General features: G+C 37.3%; 1 protein-coding gene across 2 annotated transcripts in view; it reads left to right on the top strand.

Annotated features, from left to right (window-relative positions):
• SLC5A8 (solute carrier family 5 member 8) overlaps nt 1-18,458 on the top strand; it is a 75,899-nt gene extending 57,441 nt beyond the window's left edge. For both annotated transcript variants that reach the window (XM_022599910.3, XM_089921165.1), the window contains 3 exons: nt 1,128-1,231; nt 4,566-4,645; nt 4,903-18,458. In XM_022599910.3, the coding sequence (XP_022455618.1) occupies nt 1,128-1,231; nt 4,566-4,645; nt 4,903-5,028 (310 nt within the window). In that variant the 3' untranslated portion in view covers nt 5,029-18,458. The remainder of the gene's footprint in view (nt 1-1,127; nt 1,232-4,565; nt 4,646-4,902) is intronic.
• Nucleotides 18,459-18,752: the final 294 nt, after the last annotated feature.

Below are 18,752 nucleotides of genomic sequence, written 5' to 3'. Positions count from 1 at the left end.
GGTCATGTCACTCCTCCACTTAAAATACTGCAATGTGCCCTCCAAGTTGATCCATGTTGCTGCAAATGGAAGTGAAATAAGTCAGACAAAGACAGATACTGTATGATATCGCTTATATGTGGAATCTAAAAAACATAACATACTAGTGACTATAACAAAAAAGAAGCAGATTCACAGATATAGAGAACATACTGGTGGTTGCCAGTGGAGAGAGGGAAGGGGGAGAAGGGCAATATAGGGGTAGGGGATTAAGAGGTACAAACTACTAGGTATAAAATAAGCTACAAGGATACATTGTATAACATGGGGAGTATAGCCAATATTTTATAATGAATATAAATGGAGTATAACCTTTAAAACTTATGAATCACTATATTGTACACCTGCCTGTAACATATAATATTACACATCAACTCTAATAAAATGTAAATTTAAAAAATAAAAATAAAATAAAATAATAAAAATAGTGCAATGTGTGCCGCTATCCAGAGAGTAAGGTCCAAACTCATCCAAGTCCTACGAAAAGACCTCTAGCTCATCTTGTACCATTCTATATCTTGTTCGTTATGCTACCGTCTGCTGGTGTTTACCTCTCTCTGGAATGCTTTCTCAAGAACTTTTGTTATTCAGATCTCAGTTCAAATGCCTCTTCTTCACAAAGACTTTCCCTGACCACTCCTTGTAGTGTAGTTCCTTTTTTCTACCCTGTTAATGTCACATTACCTTGTTTCATTTTCCTTATATACTTTCCACCAGTGGGAATTATTATGTTCATTAATTTGTTTACTTGTTCATTACATTTCTCTATTAGAATGTAAACTTTCTGAGGGCAGGAACAACCTTATCCAGCTTTTTTATGGCAGACTTTCCAATAACAAGAACAGTACCTGGGACACAAAGCAGAGTTGAATGAATAAACATGGACATTTAGTATTCTAGTATGTGGTTAAGATTAAGTCATACTTTTAATTCCTGATCCAATAAGATAAAATTGGAACAGCAGATGTGGACGTTAAAAACATGATTAAATATTATATTTTGACTTTGCCATGAGGTTTATTGACACATACTCTTAGCTGCTAGTAGCATGCATGAAATCTTACGGTTATGCTTTTGCTCTCTCTTAGGACTCCACTGATGGATAACTGGTATTCTTTATCATATCTATACTTCAGTACTGTTGGAACTTTGGTAACGTTATTTGTGGGAATGCTTATCAGTTTATCTACAGGTAACTAAACATTAGTATTGCTATATTACCGTTACATTAGTTTTTACTATATCTGTTTTATAAGTATTTATGTTATTTTACTATAGTCCTAACAACTAGTTTAATTATTTGTTCCATTTTACTCATGGGAAATTTTACGGCCTGGTCTTGAAAACAGAAGACCCACCTCAATTTGAATCTTTGTTATGCCATTTGTTAGCTGAAAGAACTTATAGCTACTACATAGCTACTCTGAGCCTTAGCTATCCTATGTATAAAATGAGGATAATAATTGACCTGCCTATCTCACAGGTCTCTGTAAGATAAAAATAAAAGGCTTGAAGAAATTGTGTATAGGTACTACAATGCTAGGGATTTTACACATACCATTACAATAGCTCTGTGCCATGATCGTCTCATTGTCCTGCACTGACGCTTTGTAAAGAAGTATACACATGTAAGGAATAATAATTATGATCTTTATATCTAAACATAGTGTGAAGCCTTTCTCAGATGTTCATAACCTTTAAAAGAATAATTTTTAAAGGAAATCAAACCAATAATACACATAGCATACACAGCTCTCTGGGATTGCTATAGAAATGTTACCCTGGGACTTCATTTTGTCCTTGTTCTGTGAATTCTCTTGGTCTCCCTCCAGTGTTGGATTCCCTGCTGCCTGTATCCCATTACTCCTAATTCTTGTTTACACCCTCAACTGAATGGGGCACATCCTATAGCACATTCTTGAGAAAGGGTGGACAAGAGATCTTGGAAACATTGCATAGCTGAAAAAAAAAAAGTCTTTAATTCCTCCTTATGCTTGATAATTGCTGATAATTTGAATAGAGAATCCTAGGTTGAGAGTAACTTTCTTGTTCCCGGAGGCTGTGTTACTTCTCTTCGACTTGCCTTGTTGCTGTTGAGAATACCAGTGCCCTGCTGCCTGCTGCCCGTTCGGATGTGACCCATTTCACAATGACTGCCTCGCCCTAGCCTCTCAGGAGGGTTTCAATCTGAAGATGCATGTCCTGCAGTTCTAGGGCACTTTCCTATGTTATTTCTTTTGTAATTTCCTGCCATTTTCTGTTTTCTCTTTCTGGAAACTCCTGTTAGTCATATGTTTTAAACTTGGACAGTCCTCCTGATTTTCTTATCTTTTCTCTCCTACTTTCCATCTCTGTGTCTCTTAGGTTTACTACATGGGTTATTTTCAAAATGACTTTTCCAGTAATTTTCAAAGGAGTGCCCTGATTCAGTTTTGAGAATACTCTGTAAGGGAAGGAGGGCAGGTAGAGGCTATTGCAGTAGCCCACGTGAGCAATCACGGTGGCTTGGAGCAGGGCAGTAGTGTGGAGTTAGGGAGAAGTGCTGGGCTCCCTAATTTCCTACGTTTCCTCACACATACATATCCAGAGCAACCAAGCAGGGGGAGGCAGCTCCCCTGCCTTCTTTATCCAATGTGTTATGACTCGTTAGAAATCCTATAATTTGTCCAAGGATGCCTGATGTCTTTGTTTGCTTTATGCTGTAAATCTACCAGCATGGCGCTACTTTATAGAATTCTACCGTCTCTCATTGTTTTTTGGGACCTGGATAGCACTGTCTTTGAAACTTCTGTGATACTTATATCACAGGATGTGTATTTATAATTAATAAATTATATTAATAATTAGTGGTGATATTAATATAATTGTATCAATGATTATATTAACATTATATAATTATTTTAGACATTACAATTTATAATTATTGTAAACTTATAATAATGTTTGTAGCTATTAGTTACCTCTCAAACAGTTGTTTAAACTATTCTCTTTCGTTTCAAAAAGGACTATGCTTTTTCTCGTAAGTAAAATTTCCAGCACAGTAGGTTTACTCTCTTATCTGTTGTGATATATTTTAAGACAGATCTTAAACCTTTCTCACCAATAACCCAACTGTTCAGATCTGGAACACACCTAACCAATCTCCTTTTCCTATTTGTCCTTTGGTCCTTTTTCAACCCTTTTTTTTTTTCCTTTAAATAAATGGGAGTGTCAGAGTACTCCCTCTGAGTGCTCCTTTTCCCCCCCTTAAATACTTTGATTCTGATAACCTTCTACAGCTTTATCTTTTGCTTTAAAAAGTGAAGGTGAACAGGCATCCAGTGATTAAAAAACACTTCAGCTTCATTAATCTCATATATAACTTATTCCTACTTCATACCATCAGTGAGAACCTTGCAAAAAAAGTCTAGAAGCATAAAATCCTGATGCTCCTTGGGAAATATATTTAAAGATCTACTGTAGGATACTAGGAATATGTAGGAATTCAGGCCAAACAGACTTGGTTGGCATTTCAGCTTCACCTAATCACAGATGGTGCACCATGAATGTGTCTCTTCACTGGTAAAGTGGGGTAAATATTTTCCTACCTAGACTATGAGCTATGAGTGCAGTGATTATTTTATTCATCTCTGTCTCTCCAGCACCTGGTAGAGTCTCTAGAGCATGGTAGGCACTCAACGATATTGAATGAATTAATTTAAGGTTGAACCCATCTCCTGAACAACAGAGGTTCCCTTAATTAAACATCTAGTATTTATACTAAAATGGTGTTTCTCAAACTTTAGAGGGCAGAAGAATCACCTTGGAAATTTGGTAAAAATCAGGACTCAGTGGCTCCACCCACAGAGGTTTTAACTGGGTCAGTCGAGGTTGGAATCCACGAATCTGCATGTTTAGTACATCTCCTAGGTGGTTTGGATAGAGGTAGTTGGAGAACAACTCTTTGAGATACACAGTTTTAAAACCTCCTCTCTGATTCACAAATAAAATACCGAGCCAAAGAATAATTTTTGTAGAGCAAAACTTTAGGGAAGAGAATTTGGATCAAACACCTATCATCATACTGGTTTTCATTTAAATAATTTATCCAACAATTCATAATTTCCTGCATTTCTTCACACATTCATAGCCACTAAACTGGGGAAGGGCAACTCCATCAAGCAGAGGTTTGATATTTTATTGGTAGATCATGAAGGATGCATTTAAACCAGTTTTCCTACCAGTATTGGGCCAGATGACTCTTCCCTAGTTGATACCAGATGAGACAGTTGGCTTGCATTTAACAATCACCTTATTTATCTTTAAACACTAGACTCATATATATCACTGACAGGCTTGCAGAATCTGAGACTGACTGAGGGAAGAGAAATGGTAGGCTAAGTCTCCAGCACTATTTAAAAGACTTTCTCTTTGTGTTTTATAAGTGCCTAGAAGTGAATGTGCCCAAGTTAAATGTGTGTATGATGGTCCGTCACTGGGTAGTTACAGATATCTTTTTAACAATGCAAATAACATATGTTTTTCAGGAGGAAGAAAACAAAACATAGACCCCAGATTCCTACTAACCAAAGAGGACTTTTTATCCAATTTTGACATTTTTAAGAAAGTGAGTTGGCTTTCTTTTTCCTTAAATTAGTAAGACTGTGCTTTTATCACCAGGACAGAATACTAGTTACTCCTCAGACTTTCTTTTGGACAAGGAAGGTATTTGCCTTCCTTTTTTTAATGATTTATTTCTGTTGTTTATCTCTGCCTCAATAGACTATGAAGCTGATTTAGAGAAAGAAAAGTAGTAGTAACAATTCTTTAGAGTTGAACGAACAGTTTCTTTTTTCTAATCACCATGTTAACATTTTCTTTTAGAAGAAGCAAGTTTTAGACTATAAATCTCATCCAATAGAAGATGATGGAACTGATAATCCTGGCTTCAACCATATTGAATTGAACTGCACAGATCAAAGTGGCAAGATCAATGGGACTCGTTTGTGAAGCAGCTGTGATGCTAAATTATCTTAAACAGTGTCCCAGTTTTATATGTTTTTTAAGATAATTGGATCAGGTTTAGATTTTTTTTTGTCCTATCATGAGTGTTTTGGGGGAACTTTGGGGGGGGATACATTTTTGTTAAAACAAATTTTGACTTTTACTTTCTATACTCATTAATTGATGCTACTCTGAATGTAAGAGTTTCAGCATCAGTATTTTCCTCTATCTCTCTACTATTATATCAGTGAAGCTGTAGTTGTGCAAGTTGTGAAAGTTTTGAAAGTTGTGACTACATATGTGCTGAAAAGCTAATACACACATATACACACATACTCGATGGTCAAAAGCATATTCTTAAATTAGGGCATCATTAAAAATATTTCCCTGCATTTGGTGCTAGCATATATTTTGGAGTTTGCCGAAATCATAATTAATATTGAAAAGGACCTTTCTCCCTCCTACCACATACTCTATTCTTAGGGAGCAATGAAGTGACAGGTGTGTGCTGTCTCGATCTTTGCTTCTCATCAACCCCTGTCAGCCCAGGGCACGTTTAATCTTGGAATTGATTCTGGCTTGGGAGGGTGGTAATCAAGAAGCATCCTGTTTGGGACAGAACATGGGCCCAATGGTCAAGGTCTTTTTGGTGCTATGCATCTCTTGTGCCTTTTTGCTTGTTAACTAGAGTTCCTGGCCATTGGCTCCTCATATTGCCTTTCTTAGACTCTGGTTCTTATCTGGATTCCTGGTTTCTCACCCACTAACTTTGGTTTTGTTGCACATATTACCTTTGCCTTCCTGATTTCCTGTTCACTCTATTGCCTTGGGCTTGTGTATGTCTTGAGACACCCAGTGTGAATCATGCTACCCCATATCCTGGTTCACTGCGTCCTGGCCTATAAATATAAACTCCCATGAGCCTTATACTGACCAAAGTACTTTCAGCTAGGTACTTACAGATTTGGTGATCCAAGAACATTTACACAATTAAAAATGGGTAAGCTCTGTGGAATTAGATGATTCCATTGAATGCTATGAAGCTGAATGTCAACTAATTTGCAATGATTTAAATTTAAATGTACATATGCTTAGACATATTGAATTCCAGTGTATCCACCTGGTTGATGAGCTAAATTACATAGGCAAATACTACTATTTTTGTTTAGTGTTCCAGAATTACTGAATATATGCTATGTTCCATGCTTTAAAATTTTAAGTAGCAATCTCAAAGTTTATTTTGTTTATTTTCCTACATTTCTAGCTAAGACTTTGGTTACAGGCTTTCATCAATAACATTTTTTTCCTACAGTTCACACATTAGATACTGTTTAGAAGGGTTTTTTTAAGCATTACACTGTTTTAAAATAATAATGTGTGAAATATTTAGGTACATTAAAATATTTTATGATTAAATAATTTTTGCTTACTGTTTGATATTTAGGTGAGCATGCTGTACAGAGGTTGGCAATTAAAAACATTAAGAAATGTTTTTAATGTTAATGTTTTATTCATGTTATTAGGAAACATTAATAAAAATAAGAAATAGCTTTAATCTAAAGCAAAGAGATTTATACATTTAAATTAATGATATATTCACATATTTTCTATGTGTATAGTTGTTATTTTTTAATCAACATATTTGTAAGCATCCATCAAACTTTGTAACTCTTCCTATGATTTTTTAATGAGTAGGAAGATATAATCTTATTTGTTTTATGTGAGTGTGATTTGAACAATTGTTATTTATTTAGTAATTCTAATGCACATGTGTGTACTTTCCTTCAATTTTGGAAATCAAAATCAGGTTATTTAAATAATCTTTTCTCTTTTCTGACTGCCAAGGAGTTATGGAATATATTCTTTTTTGGTTTTTTTTTTGCGGTACGCGGGCCTCTCACTGTGGTGCCCTCTCCCGTTGCGGAGCACAGGCTCCGGACGCGCAGGCTCAGCGGCCATGGCTCACGGGCCCAGCTGCTCCGCGGCATGTGGGATCTTCCCGGACGGGGGCACGAACCCGTGTCCCCGGCATCGGCAGGCGGACTCTCAACCACTGCGCCACCAGGGAAGCCCTATATTCTTAAGGAGAGATATAACACTTCCATTCTTGTCAACTTGCTTTTAGGAAAATCTGTCTTTGTGACATTAGGAATTGTCGCTATTTTACTTTTATAACACATGAGAGTACCAGATTTCTATCTTAAGAAATCAAAGTAATGTTACTATTAATTATTACAAATTATTTATCTTATCTAAATCTTTGGGTTAAACCAAATAAAGGTAAAATGTTAATGTAAATTTTAAAATCTAATGTTCTTAATTATTTTGAATCACAACAATGCTAATGGGAGGGAAAAGTCACATAAGTTACCTATTTCTTTTGCCACTAATAAGTTGTATGACCTTGAATTTATCCTTAATCTCTTCTAATGATGGAACTTAACACTAAACACGTACCTACCTCACAAAAATAATGTGACCATCAAAGATCAGATAGTGCTTTATTAATTCAAATAGTGTTACTTAAAATTTCAATTGATTTTGAGTCAAAATTTGAGACAACGTTTATTTGCTAGTTTTGAAAGAAGATAAGCCGTTAATAATTTGCAGTGTAATGATATGGAAATAGTTCCGTACTCTAAAAAAATATATGCCATAGAAATACTAAAATATAGTTAGGAATCAGCAGGATTATTCTAACAGAGAGAATGTAAACTCTAAAGAAAGCTACAGACCAATCATATTCACTCCATAGAGAAAAGAAAATTTTATATGTAGGATATAAAACAGTATATTCATCTATTTAGTTGCTTATGCAATCATTTTCTCTCTAGACCAGTGGTTCTCAATGGGGCAATTTTGCATCTCAGGGGACATGTAGAAATATCTGGATACATTTATGGTTGTTACATCTGGTGAGGAGGTGCTACTGGCATCTAGTGGATAGAATTCAGAGGTGCTGCTAAATGTCTTATGGTGCACAGGGCAGCCCTTCTCCTCCACAACAACAACAAAAAATGATCCTGCCTCAGCTATCAATAGTGTGGAGTTCAAGAAATCCTGCCCTAGAGGCCAAGGTTGAAATCTTGATTTTCCTGAAGTCACACACCTTGGTTGTGTTCTTTTAAGGAAATTGCCTTGACTCATCTACAGGTGAGGATTAAAGTATTGCTAGCATATGGAATGTTACGATGCAGAATAATGACCATATATTTTCACAACATTTTGAAAATATTAAGGACTATAGAATTGTGAATAACTATGAAAACAACTCTTAAGAGAGTTTCATTTCTTGGGCTTCCCTGGTGGCACAGTGTTTAAGAATCCGCCAGCCAATGCAGGGGACACGGGTTTAAGCCCTGGTCCTGGAAGATCCCACATGCCGTGGAGCAACTAAGCCAGTGCGCCACAACTACTGAGCCTGTGCTCTAGAGCCCGCAAACCACAACTACTGAGCCCGCGTGCCACAACTACTGAAGCCCACGTGTCTAGAGCCCGTGTTCCGCAACAAGAGAAGCCACCTCAATGAGAAGCCTGCGCGCCACAATGAAGAGTAGCCCCTGCTCGCGGCAACTAGAGAAAGACCGCACACAGCAATGAAGACCCAATGCACCTAAAAACAAACAGATAAATAAATAAATAAATTTATTTTAAAAAAGAGAGTTTCATTTCTTAACATGATTTCCAATATTAACACACATTAGGATGAAGGAAGTATTAAATATGTGAGTATGAAGGTTTCATAATTTTATTTATGATAATTCCAGAAAATATAGTTTATTGTTAACAACTGAGTGTCTGTCCATGATGTAGATACATGGGACAGGGATGGAGCTGAGATGGGGGAGGTAACTCTCTGTGTTGATTCTTATAGGAAATTCTGAGTTTTATCCAATAACGATTGTTGATATGGAGTCAACTAAGTGAATGGCCCTTTAGTTACTGAAATTCACTGTATAATTTAATCACTGTAAAATTCACTTTTACATTTAAGTTGTATGCCCATTGTTTGTGAAAAAACTTGAGGAGATTGAACATTATCATGTAAAACATGATTGCATTTCTGACTTTTCAACTTGCTGATTAAACTACAAGTGTCTTTGCAGCTGTCTATTCTTGGGGGATAAATATCAAATTGAATATAATTAACTTTATCAGCTTTTACAGAAAGTTATTTTCACTCTATTTACCACACAAAGGACTCTTCCTATGTACTATGTATGGATTATAAAAGTGTAAGCAAATAATCATGTAGAACATATCACTGAAGGATATTTTATATTTTAAGCAATTAAGACTATATCTGGAAATACAATAGAAAATAACATTTAATACTAGAAATTCCTTAGCCATTATCTCTTTGAATATTCCCCCTCTCCCATTTTCTCTATTCTGTATTTCCTTACCTCCTATTAGATGAATGTTGTAACTTTTTATCTCATCCCCCATGTCTCCTGATCTGGTTCATAATTGTTATATTTTTATATTTATCACAATCTTAGAACATGTTAATCACCCCCAAAGAAACCCCATATCCATTAGCAGTCAGTCGCCATTTCGCCCAACCCCATTAGCCCTAAGTGACCACTAATCTACTTTTAATCTCCACAGATTTTTCTATTCTGGAAATTTCATATAAATGAAATCACATGAAAATCAAAAGACCCCAGTATGTCTTTTGTGACCACAGCGGTCTTTTGTGACTGGCTTCTTTCACATAGCATAATGTTTTCAAGGTTAATTCATGTAGCATACATCAGTACTTCATTCATTTTGATGGCCTAATAATATTCCCTTGTGTGGCTGTACCACATTTTATTTATCCATTCATCAGCTGATGGACATTTGTGTGGTTTCCACTTTTAGGCTATTATGAATAATGCTGATCTGAACACTGTGTACAAGTTTCTGTGTGGATGTGTGTTTTCGTTTTTCTTGAGTATATACGAGCAGTAGAACTGCTGGGTCGTGTGGTAACTCTATGCTTAACCATTTGAGGAACTACTAGACTGTTTCCAAAGTGGTTGCACCGTTTTCCGTTTCTATCAGTAGTGTATGAGGGTTCCAATTTCTCCACATCCTGACCAACACTTGTTAAATGTATTTTTTATTATAGCCATTCTAGTGGGTGTGAAGTGGTATCTTATTGCGGTTTTGATTTGCAGTTTCCTGATAGCTAATGATGTTGAGAATCTTTTTATACTTATTGGCCATTTGTACATCATCTTTGGAGACATGTCTATTGAGATCCTTTGCCCATTTTCAGTGGCTTATTTGTCTTTTTATTATTGAATTGTAAGAGTTTTTTGTATATTCAAGATACAAGTTTCTTATCAGATATTTACAAATATTTACAAATGTTTTCCTCCACTCCATGGGTTAGAGAGTTTTCTAAGTCTCTGCGTTATAAAGTGATGGGATCTAAACAGATCTCAAGTTTCAAAGTAGAGAACATAAAGCCTCCTAGTCACACACTTAAGATAGAGTAGGAAGCATGATGTTTCAGTTAATAAGACAAAGTACAGTGCAATTTAAAACAGGGCCAGTTGTGGCGGTAGATGGAGAAACAAAAGGAGATGAAGCAGGTGGAGAGATAAGAAATAGGAGGAAGATACATACATAGACTTATTTCTCTGCTGAGGCCATGCATGGGTAGAAGCCAGGATACCCAGGCAAAGGCAAGACTGCACAAAATGATAGGAGTCAAGGTATACCTTGGTTTACATGCTGTTGGAGAGGTAAGAGGCTGGCTCAAGAAGGCCATCTACAGGGGAAGTGATCAAGCAGAGAAAAAGATATTCAGAAAATTGAACCAATGATCTTACCCACTCCCTGGAGCATTTGACTGCCTCCTTGGCTCGTCACATTCAAATAATCAGGTGTTTGATGTTTATAGCTCAGAAAAGCAATGCTTCCACAAATACCAGAGAAAAAAAGGGATTTCTTCTTGGCTTTTAAGTGTCAAAAGTCTAGCCTCTTAGGTTGACAGGGATAAAATATCTTGGGAGGTAAGAGCTAAATTCTCAAATGCCTAGAGTAGAAATGGATTTCTGATGCTAGGAGGGTTTAGAGGAAGCCAGGAGGGTTAATATATTAATAAGTCTCTGAGGAAGGGTCTGTGTCGCACTTTATGTGGTGAGCCTTGGGATGGTGGCAGCAAACCACCATAGGTTTGTGGGATTTGAGAGAAACAGCAAAACCTGTGCCCCATCTCCTGCTTAGAGCTGAGAGCCACAAGACCCCAGTAAATACACAGCTGAATGGTGTATCTGGGCAGGCATATGACCTTGGGATGTTAGACTTTACCATGGTTTATAAGCACGGAAGCAGAAATTACTGCATGAAATGTCTAGGTGACTAGGATTTTAGCCTCACGGTTTCGTACAACCTAGTGTAGTGTAAGAGCAGTATGGAGGTAAAGAAGGAAACCAATAGGGGAATTAGGCTCAAACAGGCTGAGACCGGCTGAGATTGACAACTATTTTATGGTTTCCGAACAGAAGATGAATATTAAAAGCTTAGACAATTAAGAAAAAACCTAGGCAGATGGGGGAGTGAGGATGGGAAGAAGTGTTATTCCCTTTTATAGCAAGTAGTCAGTCAATACTGTAGCTAAAAATTGATTTCAGTCTCTTAATGCCTTTCACGATCTCTCTTCTTAAACTTAGTCATCTTTGTTCACTGCTGTATTCTTAACGTCTAGAACAAGAGCCTAGCCACAAATCTACAAAATTACTGCCTCTTAGAGTTTTCATCCACTTGTTTGTTTTTAAATGAGTCACAGGTTTGATTCCCTGAGAAGCAGAGTCTGACACGGAGTTTGGTGTGCTTAATGTTTATTAACGGGCGCCTTTAGGATCCACACCTGTGGAAGAAAGGCAAGAGACCTGTGGAAGGAAGACGAGAGACGCAGGTTTGGGCAGAGGTGGAAATTGAGCTGTAACGCCAATCCAAGGATGGTCTCCCCACAGAGACTCTGAAGTGCGGGGAGTTAACTTCAGACTTAACCCCATTGGGCCAAGGTAGTCAGGCTTTCACATCCCGGCGTCAACCAGTCGTTGATGTGGGTAGGCACAGGAAGGGGCGTGGTCTTGGACCACGTGATCCTCTGCAAGAAGGCCTTCCCGAAGAGCTGAGAGGTGGGAGCTGTCTGCTGTAGCCCTCCCAACGGCAGAGGCTAGCAGTCCTTCACTGAAGGGGGATCTCGGCAGTGTACTACGGTGTCTACTTCACAAGGTAAGCGCACTTTAGAGACGTTAAATCATTTGTCCAAGGTCAGACACCTTGGATCTGAAGTTAGTTTTGTCTGATGCCAAAGCCCCATGACCTTGATATTTTGCTCTATGGAACGTGTTGATGTAAGCTCACTCCTAAATTGGTGAGGGTGGGGCTTGGAGTTAGGAGGGCTTATTCTCAGGCTTCTGAGATACAAAGTGCAAGGCAAAGTGACAGACCTCTGTGTGGCCCTGACCCACTCCTTTAAGCAACGCCCACTTCTCTGCTCAGCAAGGAAACTGCAGTGACAGTGCTTTGTATTAAATATGATTAACTGATAACTATTACAGCTTGAAATTGCTACCCACCGACCTTTCCACCAGGGTAATATTCTTCAAAATATTATACAGTCAGATAAAACTGAATTCAGCTTGCATTGTAGAGTGTATTCAAATTACGGCAAAATATTGAGTAGATCAGTGGTTTTCAGTGTGTGGTTCCCGGCCAACAGTATCAACACCACCTGGGTACTTGTAGCAATTGAAATCCTTGGGCCTACCTTAGAACTCCTGAATCAGAAAAGGTAGTGGTCGGGTTCAGGTGATTCTAATATAAGCTAGAGTTTAGTTTGAGAAATACTGGACTAGATAGTGATAATTAGTAGGAAAAAGAAACTGGATTTGCAATAGCAAATAAACTGTATATAAGTGTTTCCTTTAAAAATGGTTTGAATATTTCCTCTATTTGTTCACTGGATTTGCTTTGCATATTGGACCCCAGCCCTTCTAAATGATCACAAATTCCTAATTAGTGAGGTCTGAATTAATGAAAGTTAAAGATTACCTCCTTGAGGGCTAAGGTCTAGGCAAGCTGAGTGCAGCTGTGCATAGGGTCCCACTGATAACACCTTTAGTATTTACCCCTCCCTACCAGGATATTAATGGGCTCCAAATTGAATACTTCAAGTATTTAAAACCACTCATGCCATAGAAACGTTATTCAGCAAGCTTCCTTAATTTTTTTGTTGAAAATATTATAAAATTGGTGTCTAAAACCAGATAGTCAATGGGTGATCTGGGGAAATTACTCAATATCCCTGTTGGGAAAACAATAGCTGGACTTAAGTGAGTTTAACTTCTTCACTAAGAGGATTGTATGAATTGAGGTTTTACACTTGGCTCTTTCATGTTGAAATTTATTTACAGGAAAATGAGTTAACACTGATTGCATCCTATAAGCACTAAATACTTGACGCTCTGTTAGGCACTGGGGAAAGTGAAGGTGGGGTTCTTGATTTCTATCACTTACAAGCTCTCTGGGGATATAGACAGATATGCATGCACCAGTGGATTAATAACACATGGGGAAAGAGTCTGAGTGAGTGGGGCAGGTTGTGCGATAGGAGACTTTTGGGGAGAGGGGAGCCCAGTGGACAGGACTAGCTGGGAGACACACTTGCTGAAAAGTTGAAGTCTGAGCTAGACCTTAAAACTAGAGATAATCTGACTAGGCAAAGAAGAGAGGAAAAATGTTTTTCCAGGGAGTGTGGTGCATGGAGGAAGGTATAAGTAAAGCTTGGGAAGGAGTGAAGGAACCTGCTCTTCTAGGGGATGTGAGGAGATCCTGGCTAACATGGAGGTTGGTACTAAGGTGAAGAAACATTATGTAAGTAGAGTGGCTGGTTTGAAGGACTAGGATGCAGAGTTAGGACTTTTACCAGAACTTCCCTTTGAATCCAGGAGGGTCTGCTGCATGCCAGGGGCATTTGCTGTATTCTTTTTTTTTTTTTTTTTTGGCGGCACGCGGGCCTCTCACTGTTGTGGCCCCTTCCGCCGCGGAGCACAGGCTCTGGACACGCAGGCTCAGCGGCCGTGGCTCACGGGCCCAGCCGCTCCACGGCATGTGGGATCCTCCCGGACTGGGGCACGAACCTGTGCCCCCTACATCGGCAGGCGGACTCTCAACCACCGCGCCACCAGGGAAGCCCCTGCTGTATTGTTTTTTTTTTTTTTGCGGTACGCGGGCCTCTCACCGCTGCGGCCCCTCCCGCCGCGGAGCACAGGCTCCGGACGCGCAGGCCCAGCGGCCGTGGCTCACGGGCCCACCGGCTCCGCGGCATGTGCGATCCTCCCGAGCCAGGGCATGAACCTGCGCCCCCTGCATCGGCAGGCGGACTCCCAACCACTGCGCCACCAGGGAAGCCCCCTGCTGTATTCTTAATCTGCCTGTAGTGTACGTTAGACTATACTTACAGTAATGCAATGAATCATCAAAGGAAGGATAAATGGGTTGCAATTTCCTTTATTTAAGACCCCCTGGAAAGCATATTTATAGAAAATTTACATAGAAAGTTATTTCTAGAGAGATTTCCATTTTAAAAAATCAGCTAAGATAAAATTTTGCCAGTTCCACGATTAACCCCCTGCCAACTATTTGGATAACTTTATATCCACACAGGTGAGGTTTTAATGAAGATTATAGTGTTGAAGTAGGATAGTTCTAATATTTTAGTCTTATGAAGACTCATAAGATTAGGTATATTAAAAAATCCTCAAATGACGGCCTACTCATTATACCTGATAATTAACATATTCCACCATCAACACTGGGAAACAGAGTTCATCAGAAACATATGCTAATTTTTTGCTGGCTATGTTGTTTGTTTTTGCATGCATGCGTTCAATAAACACTTGATTTCTTTCTTTTTACTTTCCCAGTTTTACCGAGATATGATTGACATACTGTGCTGTATAAGTTTTAAGATACAGCATAATGATTTGACTCACATAAAATGTGAAATGATTACCATAATAAGTTTAGTTAACATCCATCATCTCATAAATACAAAAAAGAAAAAGAAAAGTTTTTTCCTTGTGAGAACTCTTAGGATCTTAATACTTTCAAATATACCATGTAGCAGTGTTAGCCATAGTCATCATGTACATTATATCCCTATACTTATTTATCTTTTCTTGAGATATAATTGACATATAACATTATATTGGTTTCAGGCATACCACATAATAATTTGATATTTCTATATAGTATGTGTATATTACTAAATGATGACTACAGTATGTCTAGGTAAGATCCAGTATCACAAATAGTTATCAAATTTTTTGTGTGTAATGAGAACTTTTAAGATCTATTCTCTTGGCAAATATACAATAAAGTATTATTAAGTGTCATCACCATGCTGTACATCATATGCCCATGACTTATTTATTTTATAACTGGAAGTTTGTAACTTTTGACTGCCTCTCCCATATCACCCATTCCCTGACCCTGCCTCTAGCTACCACCAACTTGTTTTCTGTATAAGTATCCTTAGCACCTCACAATTGGCTGCCTCTGTGTTAGTCCCTGGGATGAGTGAGTCTGAGCATGTGCGCCCTCTAAGAGCCATTTATCAGTTTGCTCTGCTCTTAGGGATGTGAGTCCTATTGGTTTTCACAGCTAGCTATTTTGGGGGCTCATCTCTCAGGTGCAGGTCTTAAAAGTTGTGGTGCCTGATGTGGGGTTCAAACCCTTTCCTCCTCAGGTCCAGATTTTGAATTCTGATTGTAGATTGTCACACTGGGGGTGGGGTTTAGGGTGAGTTTGTGTCTCAGCCTCTTCTACCCACTTTGTGGGGTTTTTATCTTTTTCCCAATGAGTTGCTCACCTAGTTTTGGGGTTTTTCTGTTTTTTGTTTTTTTCCAGAGGAAATTGTTCCATATTTAGCTTTAGATTCAGTGTGTCTGTGGGAGGAGGTGAGCTCAGGTTCTTCCTACCTTGCCATCTTGAACCAGCCATATTTTTTTTTTTTGATTACTGTAACTTTATAATATAGCTTGAAATCAGGAAGTGTGTTGCCCCCCTCTTTGTTCTTTTATTCTCAGGATTTCTTTGGCTATTCAGGGTCTTTTGTGGTTCTATGTAAATGTTAAGATAGTCTTTTCTACTTCTGTAAAAAAAAAAAAAAGTGCCATTGAAATCTTAACAGGAATTGCATTAAATCTATAAATGGCTTAGGTAGTATGGACATTTTAACAATATTAAATTTTCCAATCCATGAACAAGGGATATTTCTCCATTTATTTGTGTCTTCTTTGATTTCTTTCATCAATGTCTTGTGGTTTTCAGGGTAGAGATTTTTCACCTCCTCAGGTAAATTTATTTTTAAATATCTTATTTTTGTTGCGTCTGTGAGATTGTTTTATTTCTTTTTCAGATAATTTGTGTTAGTGTATAAAAAGCTTCTGATTTTGTATGTTAATTTTGTGTCCTGCAACTTTACTGAATTGATTGATCAGATATAACAGTTTTTTTGTGGAGTCTTCAGGATTTTCTATATATAAAATCATGTCACCTGTAAATAGAGACCATTTTACTTTTTCCTTTCCAATTCTTATGGCATTTATTTATTTATTTTCTTGCCTAATTGCTCTGGCTAGGACTTCCAGTACTGTGTTGAATAGGAGTGGTGATAGTGGGCACCCATGTCTTTTCCTGATCCTAGAGGAAAAGCTTTTAACCTTTCCTCATTAAGTATGTTGTTAACTGTGGCTTTGTCATATATGGCCTTTACTATGTTGAGGAACATTCCTTCTCTACCTAATTTGTTAAGAATTTTTATTATGAATGGATGTTGAATTTTGTCAAATGCTTTCTCTGCCACTATTAAGATGATCATATATTTTTTCTTTCTTTCTATTAATGTGATGTATCCCATTTATTGATTTGTGTATGTTGAACCATTTTTGCATTCCAAGGATATATCCCACTTGATCATGGTGAATGATCCTTTTCATGTGCTGCTGAATTTGATTTGCTACTATTTTATTGAGGATTTTTGCATCTATATTCATCAGGGGCATTGTCCTGTAGTTTTATTTTCTTGTAGTGTCCTATTCTGGCTTTGATATCAGGCCCATGTTGGCTTCATAAAATGAGTGTTTCCTCCTCTCTGATTTTTTGGGAAGTTTTAAAATAAGGATTGGCATTCATTCTTCTTTAAATGTTTGGTAAAACTTACCAGTGAGGCCATCTGGTCCTGAAATTTTTGTCATCAGGAGATTTTTGATTACTGGTTCAATCTTTACTAGTAATTAGTCTGTTCAGATTTGCTGTTTCTTCTTGATTCAGTCTTGGTAGGTTGTATGTTTCTAGGGGTTTTTCCATTTTTTCTCAGTTGTCTAATTTGTTGGTATATAGTTGTTCATAGTAGTCTCTTATGATCCTTTGTATTTCTGTAGTATCAGTTGTAATGTGTCCTTTTTCATTTATAATTTTGTTGATTTTTTTCTTTGGTTAGTCTAGCTAAAGTTTTCTCAGTTTTGTTTACCTTTTCAAAGAACCAACTCTTAATTCATCACTCTTTTCTATTGCTTTCCTGTTCTATATTTTATTTTATTTTATTTTTTTCTATATTTTATTTATTGCTGCTCTAATCTTTATTTTCTTCTGTCAGTTTTGGGCTCAGTTTGATCTTCTCTTTCTAGTCCCTTTAGGTATAGAGTTAGGTTGTTTGAGATCTTTCTTGTTTACTAATGTAGACATTTATTGTTGTGAGCTTTCCTCTTAGAACTGCTTTTGCTGCATCCCATAAATTTTGGTAGGTTGTGTTTCCATTTTTGTTTCAAGAGATTTTATTATTTCACCTTTAATTTCTTCTTTGATCCATTGGTTGTTCAGGAGTGTTAATTTCCATGTATTTGTGAATTTTTCAGTTTCATCTTGTTACTGATTTCTAGTTTAATCCCATTGTGATCACAGAAGATATTTGGTATGATTTCAGCCTCCTTGAACTTGCTAAGATTTGTTTTGTGACCTGACATATGGTTTATCCTAGAAAATGTTCCATGTGCACTTGAGAAGAATGGGTATTCTGCTGTTGTCAGACAAAATGCTCTGTGTATGTCTGTTAGGTTCATTTGATGTATAATTTTGTCCAAACCTGTTTCTTTATTGATTCCCTATCTGGATGATCTATCTTGTTGAGAGTGGGGTATTAAAGTCCCCAACTATTATTATATTGCTGTGTATTTCTCTTTTCAGCTCTGTTAGTTTTTGGGTTATGTTTTTAGGTGCTCTGATATTGGATATGTATTTACAATTATATCTTCTTGATGGGTTGACCCCTTTATCATTATGTATTGACCTTTGCCTCTTTTTACCATTTTTAATTTAAAATGTATTTTGTCTGATAGAGCTACCCCTGCCTTTTTTTTTTTTTTTAACTACAATTTGCTGAAATCTTTTTCCACCCCTTCACTCTCAGTTGATGGGTGTCTTTAAGGCTAAATGAGTCTCATATTGTTGGATCTTGTTTCTTTTTTTTTTGGATCTTGTTTAGCCATTCTGTGTCTTTTGATTGATCGGAGAATTTAATCCATTTACATTTAAATGGATTGCCATTTTATTGATTATTTTCTAGTGGTTTTGTAGATCCACTGTTTCTTCTTACTGCTATCTTTTTTTCTATTTTGATGTCTTTTGCTATCAGTATGCTTTATTTCTTTATCATGGTGTGT

The sequence above is a fragment of the Delphinapterus leucas genome, chromosome 11 (genome assembly GCF_059928025.1).
Source record: "Delphinapterus leucas isolate spDelLeu-1000000601 "Yukka" chromosome 11, BTC_Dleu_Yukka2, whole genome shotgun sequence".
NCBI lineage: Eukaryota > Metazoa > Chordata > Mammalia > Artiodactyla > Monodontidae > Delphinapterus > Delphinapterus leucas.
The sequence above is the reverse complement of the archived record's forward strand: the minus strand, read 5'-3'. Positions and strand labels throughout refer to the sequence as shown.